The 13,716-nt window shown below is 44.3% G+C and overlaps 1 protein-coding gene across 4 annotated transcripts in view; it reads left to right on the forward strand.

Annotated features, from left to right (window-relative positions):
* LOC100554308 (guanine nucleotide-binding protein subunit alpha-13) overlaps nt 1–13,716 on the forward strand; it is a 60,688-nt gene that overhangs the window by 25,591 nt on the left and 21,381 nt on the right. Inside the window, exons 3-4 of one of the 4 annotated variants that reach the window (XM_003224697.4) lie at nt 6,485–6,535; nt 7,932–12,133. The exons of the other annotated variants lie outside the window; for them this stretch is intronic. Of the exons in view, the coding sequence (XP_003224745.1) occupies nt 6,485–6,535; nt 7,932–8,504 (624 nt within the window). The 3' untranslated portion in view covers nt 8,505–12,133. Of the gene's footprint in view, nt 1–6,484; nt 6,536–7,931; nt 12,134–13,716 lie in introns of those variants that run through there. 4 annotated transcript variants of the gene reach the window in all.

Below are 13,716 nucleotides of genomic sequence, written 5' to 3' on the forward strand. Positions count from 1 at the left end.
GCGCAGGTCCCAACGGAAACTCTTCCCAAGCTGAAGTTTAAATTTTGGCGGTAGCCACGCCCCTCCGTCCCCGGAGGGCATATAAGGCAGCCCTCGGCGTCTGCTCTCCAGTTCCTACGCCGCAAAGGCAACGAGAAAGGAAGAGGGTTTGCCAGAGGGGAAGGAAGGGCGGGCTTGTGTGAATTCACAGAGTACACTCGAAGAAACATGGTTACAGGTAAGCAACCTGTCCTTTTTCTTCGTGTACTCTGTGAATGCACACTAATGGAGACTAGCAAGCTTAGGTCTCGGAGGCGGGCTAAGCAAACCCTGACAACGAGAAAACTGTCCAAACATATGTTTATTAAACATGAAAACATCAAAGAAAACCCTGGTCCAAGGACCCATTAAGGTATTGCATCAAACACACGCCAAACACCGAAGGCAGTTCGGTCAGGCATGATATAACCCTTTAAGAGCACATGTGAAAACAGGAAAACATCATTCCCCTAAGGGGGAAGGCAATAGCAATAAGGCACGGATCATCAGGAGAGTAGTGCAAACATGTACCAAACAGGAAAAAACAACAAGAGGGTCGCATGAGAAAAAGCACCCACATAGAAGTCATAAATGCAGAAGGTTAGGACAAGCATGAGGATAAAACCGCCCTAGCAAAGGCGGCATCCTTCAAAGTCTTTTGGTCTAACCTGTAGTGAGACACAAATGTAAGGGGGTTAGACCAGATCGCTGCCTTGCAGATGGAGTCCAGGGAAATGCCCCTTAGGAAGGCAGTCGACGTGGAGAGACCTCTCGTCGAACGCGGGCGGACCGACGGGGGAGGAGGTCTTTTGGCTAGTTCATAGGCCAGTTCAATGGCCTGAGCAATCCAGTGTGAGAGTCTTTGAGAAGAAATAGGATTGCCCAGTTTATCTGGGGCATGGGCCACAAAAAGTTTTGGGGTCTTTCGAATGTCCTTAGTACGGTCCCGGTAGAACAGAAGTGCTCTACGCACATCAAGGAGGTGCAGTCTCCGCTCAAGGGGAGACGAGGGGTCTGGGAAGAAAGCGGGAAGGACAATGTCCTGGTTAAGGTGAAAAGCAGAGACCACCTTGGGAAGGAAGGTGATGTCCGGACGGAGAACGGCGCGGTCGTGATGAAAGCGGAGGTAGGGTTCATCGACCCGAAGGGCCGCCAGCTCCGAGGGTCTGCGCGCTGAGGTTATGGCCACCAAGAAGGCAACTTTCCAAGAAAGGAGACGTAGGTCGGTCGAGGCCAAAGGTTCAAAGGGAGAAGCAGTGAGCTGGGAAAGGACAAGCTCGAGGTTCCAGCCTGGGGTAGGAGGTTGGGCCGGTGGGCAGATGTTGTTGTATCCTTTTAAGAAGGTCTTGACGAGGTGATCGGAAAACAATGATGGTTTACCATGCTGCTGAAAACACCATGATAGAGCGGCCAGGTAAGATTTCATAGAGGCAAGAGAAAGCTTTTGTTCTGCTAGAGACATAAGGAAGTCCAGCACAATCGGTACCGAGGTTGGGAAAGCAGTGATCCCTCGGGAGCGAAGAAAGGAACGAAAGCGAGAGACTTTATAAGTGTAGGCCCTGGTTGTAGCCGGCTTGTGAGCTGCGCGGAGGACCTCTTGTAAGTTCTGCGGGAGGGAGGTCAGGCGAGAATCCTCCAAGCAGTGAGATGTAGAGAGGGGAGATCCGGATGCAGAATCTGGCCGTTTTCTCTGGATAAGAGGTGTGGTAGGAGAGGCAGAGTGAAGAAGGTCGCCTTGGAAAGATGAAGAAGAGCCGGGAACCACGGTTGACGAGGCCAGGCTGGCGCTATCAGGATCGCCGACATCGGTACCGATCGGAGCTTCTGGAGGACCTTCGGTATCAGAGGAAAAGGCGGAAAGAGATAGATTGGTTCCGCCGACCAGTCCAGAAGGAAGGCGTCTCCCAGGCAGCCTGGAGAGGAGGACGGGAGAAGTCTTGCCCCGTACCGAGGCAGCTGAGCGTTCTGGGGAGAAGCGAAGAGGTCTAGGGTGGGGAAACCCCATTTGAGAAAGAGAGAAAGAAGAGTCTCGGGGTCGAGCATCCACTCGTGGGAGGAAGTCGTCATTCTGCTGAGGGCATCTGCCAAGTCGTTGTGGATCCCGGGAAGGTGAGTCGCCGAGATTTGGATGTTGTGGGCTATGCACCAATGCCACAGTTGGGAGGAGAGAAGCATCAGCTTCCTTGAGCCCGTGCCGCCCTGTTTGTTGATGTAGAATACTGCTACTGTGTTGTCTGACTGTACGAGGACAGATCTTTGGGAGATCAGGCGGGAGAAGGCTTTCAGAGCCTTGAAGATAGCAAGGAGTTCGAGAAAGTTTATGTGATTGGCCTTCTCGGAGGGAGACCAGAGGCCCCGAACAGTGAGGCCCTTCATGTGGGCTCCCCAGCCGAAATTGGATGAGTCTGTGGTTATGGTGATCGAGGGAGGAACCGAGTGAAACGGAAGACCCCTGCAGACGTTGGAGAGGGACTTCCACCAGAGAAGCGACCGACGAACATGAGGCGGGATCGAGAGAAACCTCGAGTTGGGGTGGCGAAATGGCTTGAAAACATCTATGAACCACCTCTGCAGGGACCGGAGACGGAGCCTGGCGAACGGGGTCGTGAGGACTGTGGAGGCCATGTGGCCCAGCAGTATTTGAATGGATCGAGCCCGAACTCTTCGGTGGGTCTCGCAGAAGATGATTTGATGACGGAGAGCTAGAAACCTGTCGAGCAGGAGCGAGACAGTCTGAGCGATTGAGTCGAACAGGGCGCCGATGAAGCGGATCTTGTTCGACGGGTTGAGGTGAGATTTTTCGTGGTTTAGCTGGAGACCGAGAGAATCTAGAAGAGAGAGGGTGTAGTCGACGTGTCGACGGAGTAGGACAGGGTCGGATCCGACCAGAAGCCAGTCGTCTAGATAGGGAAAAACTGTGATCCCCTGGAGCCGGAGGTGGGCAGCCACGACAGCGACGACTTTGGTAAAGACCCTTGGGGCGGTAGCGAGGCCAAAGGGCAAAACGGTGAACTGGTAGGTTTGGTCGAGGACCTTGAAAGAGAGGAAGCGCCTGTGGTTTTCTCGAATCGCCACGTGGAAATAGGCGTCTCGGAGGTCTATAGACACGAAGTAGTCTCCGCGGTGAAGCATCGGGAGGATGGAGGCGATGGAGACCATCCTGAACTTGGTTGGGCGTATGAAGACATTGAGCATGCGCAAGTCTAGAATTGGGCGGAGGCCCCCACCCCTCTTCGGGACCGTAAAGTACCTGGAGAAGAAGCTTTGAGGGTCCTGTGCCGATGGAGAAGGCCGAATAGCCCCTTTGGCGAGGAGAGCGTCGACCTCTGCGAGAATTTCTTGAGAGGGGTTGGAGAGAAGGACCTGACCGGTGGGAGGGAGTTCTTCGAATTCTAAGGCATAGCCTTCTTGGACAATTTTTAGAACCCAGGCATCTGAAGTAATAGATTTCCACCGGTGAAAGAAGGGAGCCAGGCGGTCTATAAAGAGACCATGAGGTTGATTTGGTGGAGGAGAGGGGTGCGGAGGAGTGAGAACGACATCGGTACCGGAGAAAGAGTCTTTGGAAGGAGAGATGGCGTCAGGAACGCCGGATAGGTTGACCAGCGGTGGGGGTGGCCCGGCCGCGCTGTCTTTGAGGTTGTGCGGCCCGACGGGGCTGTTGGCGATTTTGGTTGTTCGATACCGAGGGACGTCTGAAAGATTGCTGGCGGTAAGAAGGAGGCGGGAAGCGTCGAAAGCGTTGAGGAAACCACTTGGTGCGGTGAGCCTGGGGTTGATCGCCGCATTTAGTGGCTAGAACTTTAAAGTCATGGTTGGTTTTAAGCTTGTCATCGGTGCCAGCATTAAAGAGGCCCATGGCGTCGAAGGGGAGGTCCTCGATGACCTGCCTCGAGGAAGAAGATAAGCCGGAAGATCTCAGCCAGGCGTGGCGGCGAATGGCAATGGCGTGGGCGATCATCTTGCCGGCCGTGTCGCCCGTATGCTTAGCCATCTGGATTTGATGATGCGCTAACGAATCGGCCTCTTGTTGGAGGGTGGACATGACCGACCGGTCTTCGTCGGACAACTTCGCAAAGAAGGGCTGAGCTTTTTCCCAGAGGATCTGCTGGTATGCCCCCATACAGGCCCCATAGTTCGCCATTCGACAAAGTAGAAGGGCTCCGGAGTAGAGCTTTCTGCCGACCGCGTCGAACCTTTTACCCTCTCTGTCTGCAGGGGTAGTGGATTCACGACCGGAGGACTGAGAGGCCTTCACGACCATGGAATTCGGGTCGGGGTGGTGTTTAAGCCATTCTAAGGTGTCGTCATCCGTACGATACCAAGACTCGATTCTCTTCGAGGTAGGAGGGATCGAGGAGGGGGTTTTCCACGAAGATTGGATAACATCGAGGAGATAGGGTAAGAACGGCAACAGCGTGGCTGGAGGGGCCTGGGCTTGGACCCGTTTGAAAACCGGGTCAGTTACTGCTTTGGAAGTCTGTTTAATTTCTAAACCCAGGGCATCAGCCATTCTAATCATTTGCTCGGAGAAAGCCCGAATGTTGTCGGTAGGCGAAGGAGGATCCACCTCATAGGCATCATGGGGAGGAGAGAGATCGAGGCCTAAGGATACCACCGAGGCCGAGAGAGCAGAATCCGGGCGATCAATCTCTATCTCATCGTCCCCAGCCCCTTGAGGGGACTGGGGGGGAGATGACAACACAGTCTCTGGTGGCGGCACCGCCTCAAGAGCAGGAGCTATCTGCAGCCGAGTTTGTTTGGAGGCCGAAGCCTGGACCGCTCGAGCCAGGCGAGTGGTTTGTCTACCCCGTTCCGGTGTCGAGGTCGGGGGAAAAAGCTGCTGACGAGATGAACGATGAGAAGCAGCAGGTCGAGGAGATGGGACCCTGACCACTGTCTGAGTGGAGTGGTGGGGTGAGTCCTGCAACTCGCCGTCCGAGAGTTGGTGAGGAGAAGGCTGGCGAGGTCGCTGAGCGGGAGCGATCGGAGAAGACCTTCTAGAAGAAGTTGCCGAAGAAGGGACATCCATCTTGGAGGAGGCAGAAGAGGAAGAGCGTTGGGTTGCCCTCTTCTTAGCGAGCGGTTGTTTTGATGGAACCCTCAGGGATTTACCCGGTGTGGGAGGGATCATTGCTGAGTCGGATTGGGTCCGACGAGCTTCCTCATGAGCCCTTTTAAAGGCGATCTTCATCGCGGAGGTCGATGGAGGAGCCCCGAGCTGGGATCGAGCCGAGGAAACGGAAGCTACCGAGCTCGACGTCGAGGAAGGACCGACCCGACCAGAACGTGTCGACACCGTGGCCGTGGTGAGAGTGCACGGTGGTTTAGCGGCCTTGGACGACCTGGAGGCTCTGGACGCCTTAGACGAGACCGAAGGGGCTTTAGCCGCTGAAGACGACATCGATTCCGGGTTAAGCGGCGACTTCGTGCCCGAAGTCGACGGAGCGGGTTCAGGAGCGAGCGATTTTTCGTAGAGCGCCGCTCTAAGCCTCGCGGCTCTATTTTTTCGAGCCTGGGCCGTTAGGGCCAGGCAGAAACGGCAGGTACCGACGACATGTGCTTCTCCGAGGCAGTAGAGGCACTTGGCGTGGCCGTCGGAGTCAGGAATTTTAGCGGCACACTGAGTGCAGCGCTTGAAGCGAGTCGTAGACATGAGAATCCGAAGTGAACCTTGCGGCGGAAAAAAAGGAACTGGAGAGCAGACGCCGAGGGCTGCCTTATATGCCCTCCGGGGACGGAGGGGCGTGGCTACCGCCAAAATTTAAACTTCAGCTTGGGAAGAGTTTCCGTTGGGACCTGCGCAGGCGCAGCCTCTCCATTAGTGTGCATTCACAGAGTACACGAAGAAAAAATATAGATATAGAATATAGATATAAGATAGTATAAACTGGCTACTGATATCTACCTGTTTGTTTCCTTGTCTGGCTGTCTAGTGTATGTCTATAAATACAGATACAACATACATATTATGACTCCTAAGAATGGCTTGAAAGGGTTGTGGTTTAATGTGGTGGACTGAGTATCTGGCTGTAATTTTTACATACTGGCTTAAGGAGTAAGCTCTAGTGCAATAATTTGGTTGCAACACGCAGCTCAGATCTGTGCAAGGTAAAGTATATTGCTCAGAGCTAACAGTAGAAGACACATTTAAATGGAAGTTCCTTGCCCCAATATTAGTCCACGGTGACTTTGACAAATATAAATTCTGCTTTCTTCAATTTTTGGTCATTATATTTTCAGAAAATTTAAATTCTTCTTGATACTGCCTAAAGTTAATTGCGTTTATTGGAATAAATGATTGAATTGAATTGAATTGAATTTTGTATACATTTCATTTTACCAAGCTTCTCTTGGTATCTTTTTTAAACAGATCAACTAGGTTTCATTTGAAAGATAATTCATATTAAACCGCTGTAATGCATTTTCTCATGAATAAAAATAATACACTCTTCCTTAATTTCAGGGAGAATCTATAAAATATTTCCTGGACAACTTGGACAAACTTGGAGAACCAGTAAGTTTATTCTTTAAAATTTTTTTTGTTTAAACACTATTGTATATGGGAAGAGAACTTTGAATTTTTTATACTTGGAAATTTAATAGTTGACTACTACCCAGAATGCAAAGTAAATGTGAGAGAATATGACATATTTCTGGTTTTGGTAGTGAAAATCAGTAGTGGGTTAGCTATTCTTTCTTAAATACTTTTGTTTTATACATGGCAAACAGTCCCAATTACCCATCTCTCACAGCAACTCCTTCACTATGTTGTGCCTTCCACCCCTCCCTCTATATATTAAAAACAAACCAAAATGTATATAAGAAGGATTCAGTGCTGGACTTCAGTAGTAGAAAACCATGTTCTAGGGGAACAGGAAGAGGGAGTCCACCCACTCTGCCGCAGCCTCCATGTGGTCCCAAACCCAGCTCTCTAAACTTGAAACCAAACTTTGCATTTTATTTTTCAGACACGGGGCAGGGAGAGAGGAGTTCTGCCTTTGCACTTAGACCACTAATAATAAACAGTGATTTGAAATGTTTCTAATTCATATCAAAAATTTACACAATTACAATCTCCCATGTGGGAGGGGATCCTCTGTTTTACACCATTGTTCTAGATGTCACAAACTTGATGCCAGTTTGCTTGAATAAAACAAGAGCTGAGACCAAACAGTCCTCTTTCCTCATTCTTTTCACTTTCTGCTTTCACAATGCACATATTGGGGCTGGGCTGTGGCGCAGGCTGTTGAGCAGCTGCAATAAATCACTCTGACCATGAGGTCATGAGTTCGAGGCCAGACCGTGGCGGGGTGAGCACCTGTCAATTAAAAATAAAAAATAGCCCCTGCTCGTTGCTGACCTAGCAACCCGAGAGATAGTTGCATCTATCAAGTAGGAAATAAGGTACCACTTATAAAAAAAAAAAAGTGGGGAGGCAAGTTTAACTAATTTACGACCTGGAATGAGGAAGTGCCGTCAGAGTGGATGATGAAGCAGCTGCTCCCCCCTGTGGCCAGAATCGAAAATTGCCTCTGCATCTGTCTGTCTCGGTCTCTGTTTGATGTGTTTATGGGCATTGAATGTTTGCCCTATGTGTGTATAATGTGATCCGCCCTGAGTCCCCTTCGGGGTGAGAAGGGCAGAATATAAATACTGTAAATAAACAAATAAATAAATATTCTGTAATGATTTAATTCAATGAAATGAAAGATACTTAGAAGATCAACATTCTTTCTCATTATTTTGATTTTGATGTTATGCCTAAATTTTCTTAGAAGTTTTTTTTTAAAAAACATGCTTTGATAATAATCAGGTTGTTTATATGCTAAACATACTGCGTCAATAATTCTAAGTTTCAGTAATATGCACAGTTGATAGTATTAATACAAATATTTTTCTTTCTTTCATAGGACTATCTTCCTTCTCAGCAAGATATTTTGTTGGCACGAAGACCTACCAAAGGGATCCATGAGTACGATTTTCAGATTAAAAATGTTCCCTTCAAGATGGTTGATGTAGGTGGCCAAAGGTCAGAGCGAAAACGTTGGTTTGAATGCTTTGACAGTGTCACTTCAATATTGTTCCTGGTTTCATCAAGTGAATTTGACCAGGTACTAATGGAGGATCGACAAACAAATCGCCTTACAGAATCTCTGAACATTTTTGAAACAATAGTCAACAATCGGGTTTTCAGCAATGTGTCCATCATTCTTTTCCTAAACAAGACAGACTTACTTGAGGAAAAAGTGCAAAAAGTGAGTATCAAGGACTACTTCCCAGAATTTCAAGGTGATCCCCACAACTTGACAGACGTCCAAAAATTCCTGGTGGATTGTTTTCGTACCAAACGCCGGGATCAGCAGCAGAAGCCCTTATACCACCACTTCACCACTGCTATTAATACAGAAAACATCCGCCTTGTGTTTCGTGATGTCAAGGATACCATCCTTCATGACAACCTCAAGCAGCTCATGCTACAGTGATGGGCAAAAAAGATTTTGGGTTAATAGTTTACAGCAGAAGTTGAAAAAAATGGCGTATTAGACCTCATGATGTGTGGGTAAAGGCTGCTGCTGTTCAAGTTATTGCCAATTTCTCTTGAAATTCGGGCTTTACTTTTTCCACTGTAACTTTGTTTTCAATCAGTTTTAATTTCTTAACAGACTTTTAAAAGTTAACTCAAAGTTTTAACCTCTTCCATCTTTTTCAGATTGATAAAAGCTTGTATTCCTGTAACATCTATTAATGTATAGACATGTGGTTGAAAGAATTTACTTTGGAAATTTGCTAAAGTGGTTTGACATGTGAAATTGTAGAGATCTGATATAACTTTGGACTGCTCTCCAAGCTTGGCCAACTGCTACCACCTGTGCTCTCTGGGAAACTGCTCTACCCAACTGTTAAGCTGTACTTGAAGTTTACAATTGTGTTTATGCTTCCATGCCATTGGGGGTGCTCAAAAATGGTACCAGAAAGGAAAACAATTGCAGTCCACTACCACTGAATATTTTAATCAAAATTATTTCTGTATAAACGCCTGGTATTGATTGCTGATTGATAGCTCTTACAGTTTGAGAAATCTATGCTTTCATAGTTCGATGCCAAAATAGCACAAAGCACACAGCTGCTTCTAGCTTTTGAAAGCCTCTTGTCATTTTCTGTGAATAAGCCATTGTTGAACACAGCTACATGGATTTTTTTTTCTCCCACTTAGAACAGATATTGTAGTTTGGGGAATCAAGGAAGCCAAGCATGAGATTTGTTTCTGCTCAACAGTCATAGTGTTTATAGATGTCAGATGCAACTTGTTAAAGTCGTATGACAACACTGAGAGTATACACAGCTGTAGTTGACACACTGCTGACTATTATATTAGCAAAAAAGACAAAAGTTGTTTTTAAAAATAAAAGCACTAAATGATGTTCCAGCAATTCCATACTGCAAAAAAAAAAAATTAAATGAAAAAGGGATGCCATGTTCCATCTTGATTGCTACACACCTCAGTAATTTAGCCTTGCAATCAATCACTCACTGAAAATGAAACAGATGTCTTGACTATTTCTCGGTTTTAAGGATGCTGGTAGTACTTTGGTTTCTCAGGAATTTGTTAAAAGCCTATACAATACTGGTTACTCTAGGGACCCTTTTACACTGTCATATAATTCAGATTATCAAAGAAAAGAAGCCCCATTATCTGCTTTGAACTGGATTATCTGAGTCTACACTTGCATATAATTCAGTTTAAAGCAGATAATCTGGATTTTATGTGGCAGTATAGAAGGGGCCTAAGTCTTATTATACTGTGCTTTAGCAAAAACTGCTACAAAAAAGATTAGCACTTATGCTTCTTCTAATGCTTTACTGCCATAATATATGTAAGTGGTTAACATGATGAGAGATTAGCAGCACAACTTCCTTTTTGTTGTTGCCTAAATGTAGTACATCGCTAGGACTCTCAGATGCATAATATTTGTGGAAGGAAGCCAGCAAAATGTCTGTTATTTTGAAAACCAACTTAAATTTATGCCTCATGTTAGGTGTGGGAAACACAAGAACTTTTGCAAATTATGTGCTTTAATAGAATAGGTTCAACTTCCTCAGTTTTTGAGTGGGCCTACTTCAGTGCTAGTACATGCTAGTTAAAGCAAAAACTTTAAAACCTAAAGTGCCTGTTAATTTGTTTTTCTTGCAGTGGCCTTAACATAAATGCCAGTTTACCTGATAGTGGCCTTGTTTAGAGAAATGAGCGCTCCATTGCCAGAATAATACACACAGCACAAAGTTGATTACAAGCTTTTCCATATTTGCTAGAAAGTGTATAAATGTCCAGCAGATTCTTGAAGGTTATAAAGGGAAACAGAATATATGTTATAGGGGTGGTATTTCTCCTGCACCATCATTCTTTCAGACTCCCACAAAAACTTGTATATTAGAATGGGTGTAGACTTGCTATGCTCCTGCCTACAAAATAGTATATCGATAAGGACAGTTCCTGTTTTTGATCAGATTATCGATTGGTTTTAGCTAACAAATCAAGATATATGTAAACTCTGTATATTATGAAACAAAAATAACGGTTGGGTCAGTTTTGTAATAGGGTACAGAGCTTACTGTGAATGGGAGTAAGATGTTCCATTGTATTATAGAAAGAAAGCCGTAAAAGGCCATGAGCTTTGGGAATAAAATAATGTACATATGTAATCAGAGTAAAGCACATTCTGCATGTGACACACATGCTGTACATGCTGGGTTTTTTAAAATCAAAAGCAGTTGTTGAATATCCCAAATGGAAAAGGGAAGGCAGTAAAAAACTGCTTAAATAAACGTCATGTTTAATTTATATATTATCATGACACTGGTGTTGACACCATATACCTTGAAAGAGATTCTCAATCTTGAGTAAGCAGTATCACAGACTGATCACTATATAAAAAGATACTGTCTTGTCCTGCTATGAATCCCAATCACAGTGGTTCCAAGGCTATACTACCCCTATCTTGGGGCCTTGGAGATTATTGTGACATACTTTACAATCCTCTTGCTGCCATTCCAAGGTGTTCTAGTGATTCCTAATTATGCAAAGGTAGCTAAAAATAAATGTCTTGCTAAGAGGAATGGCTCAATCATCTAAATTGACCCTACACATATCAAAATCTATTTTTATATAGAAATACTTTGAAAATCTTGTGTTTTTGGGTGCACTTTTTTCAAATTACAGGCCTGTTTGGCCAGATAAATATTGTCTCAATCTTAAAACAGGAATGAGACTATGTCTTCTTCCCAGGCTTGCCTGTGAATAGCATTCCAGTAGGAAGGAATAACTTGAAGGATCCCCAAAAGAGGAGATTTTGAGTAAGGGCAGGGATTGGTGGATGGCAGAGATGGTGGATGGGCATGGTCTCTTGAAATACTTTTCTGTCAATATAGATTTGTTTTGTTTGTTTCACAAGTAATCCTAGGAAGCCTGGATATCAGGGCAATGCCAACCATTTTGTTTTGAGCCACTGATTAGATTTGGATATGCTACTCAGTTGCTCACCTGTAATCTTTTATAAGCCTTTCTCTATTTGACGGTACCACAAGATAAACCTTTCTAAAATTAGACCTTAAGCATACATAACGTTGCAATAGGGCCATTTGCAGTTTTATGTTGTGCTTAAAAGCAATAATTGCCACATAATTAAAACAGCTTCCCCATCTCAGAGCACCAGTCAGAGTTTTTATTCTATAAAGCCTTTCTCTAAAATACATATTTTGTAATAAAAAGCCCCTTACCACTCCTTTAATGAAACCAAGATTTGTATGAGTTTTGTATAAATGTGGGGTGTTTTGTGGCTTTACATTTTTATATGTATAACTTTTATAACTTTTCCAGGGATTAAGAGAATCTTTTACTTGTAAATTTCCCCCTTGCCTTGGTTCAATGTTGGCAATAAATTATTTCTAAAGAACTTCTTAAAGGAATAACTTTAAAATGGTTCGATTTACTAATAGATAAAGATTTCAATTAGTTGTACATTGCTCTCTGTACATACTTTGCAGGTGTTCCAGCCATTAATATTGCCTTATGTAAAGTAAATTACTGACAGCAAATAAACAATCTACATCCTCACTGTGCATGTGGAGTATATATTTTTGTGGTTTTGAAACTTCTTCAGAAAATAATTTTGCTCACAGCAAAGCTAGTTTTGGTCTTTGCCTAACTTTGATGGAAATTTCCCTTATTCCTCTGCAGCCCCTGTTTCTGCCTGAAAACCAACTCCAGGGTCCTTCCCAGCACTCCAAGCTGGTTTTAGAAGCATTTAGGGATCAGTATTAGAGTAAGCTTTCACCTACTTCCCAGGTCCACTTGCTTCTACTGGAGGACCGGTAGTGAATTCCAGTATACCAAGTGTAATTTTGGAATAAATACATTTAATATATAGAAATGAAATGTTTTTACTGACACACAGTTGTGGGAAATATCAGAGAAAATGGCACAGATACAAAAAATGTGTGTTGTCCTATATTAAAACTTGGTAATGGTTTTAGTTAGAAAAGAGACAGGTTCTGGGATTATTACCTTATTTGGCATCTATATGAGGCGGTGATATTTTATTTCATTGAATCATAGAATAATAGAGTTGGAAGAGACTAACTACATGGGCCATCTAGTCCAACCCAAAACTACTGAGTCTTTTTTTTTTTAACCCTTAGGTATCTTTGTAAATAAAATAAAGTTTTCTCTGGTTTTTGTTATGGTTGAAATTGTTTTGGTAAAATTTTACATTTCTTGGAAAGGGGAGGATTAATGGCAGAAGAACTTAAGTAAAATAAGGCGTCTTCCAGTTTTGGAAGTTGAACGGAGTGATTAACAAATTTTCTTAAACCAATTATTTAACAGGAAGAGGGCTAACTCTGTAGTGGTTTGAGTGTTAGACTTGGGCTCTGGAACTCAGGGTTTAAACCCCCATCTAGCCATATAAACCCACTGTTTGACGTTGGGCAAGTTATTTTTGCCTTAGGGTTGCCATAACTTTGAAACAACTTTGGACAGCACACAATTAAACAAGGACACTTCTAGTTAAAGCTACATATGACTGCCCTCAAAATTTCAATTTTGAACTCCAACTTAATTCATTGTTTTAACTTGTAGGATGTAGTTTCATTACATATCAAAGTTCCATCTTTAAAAGCAGTGGTTCCCAACCCATGGGCGTGGCCCAGCAGTGGGCTGTGAGAATTAAAATCTGGTGCACAAATCATCTTCCTCTTTATTGTATTTGGCGACTACTGGATGGCATATCTTCTGTATCAGAAACTAGAGCATATGTGATCTATCCAATGCAATTTTCTGAATCTCTGAGAAACTTGTACAGGCGAGTTACAAACATCCAACTTACAAATGACTCATTGTTAAGAACAGGGGTGAGACAACAGGAAGTGAGAGAATTCTAGGAAGGGAAATTCACTCCTGAAAGAGTTATAGGGGGAAAGGTGTCTTCACTGAAGCTTCATCATCAATCCTTGTTTCCACAACAAGTCATTTTTTTTCAAAATCCAGTGATCACAGGGACAGAAAGTGAGGTGAAATCTTTTGACCAGGAGGACAGACAGTAAAACAAACGACATGTTTCCCTATCCTATTCAAAGCTAATATGTGTGTGTAGCTGGAATTAAACTTTTAAAATGTACCAGTTCCAACTTACAAACAAA

This window comes from Anolis carolinensis, chromosome 2, assembly GCF_035594765.1.
Source record: "Anolis carolinensis isolate JA03-04 chromosome 2, rAnoCar3.1.pri, whole genome shotgun sequence".
NCBI lineage: Eukaryota > Metazoa > Chordata > Lepidosauria > Squamata > Dactyloidae > Anolis > Anolis carolinensis.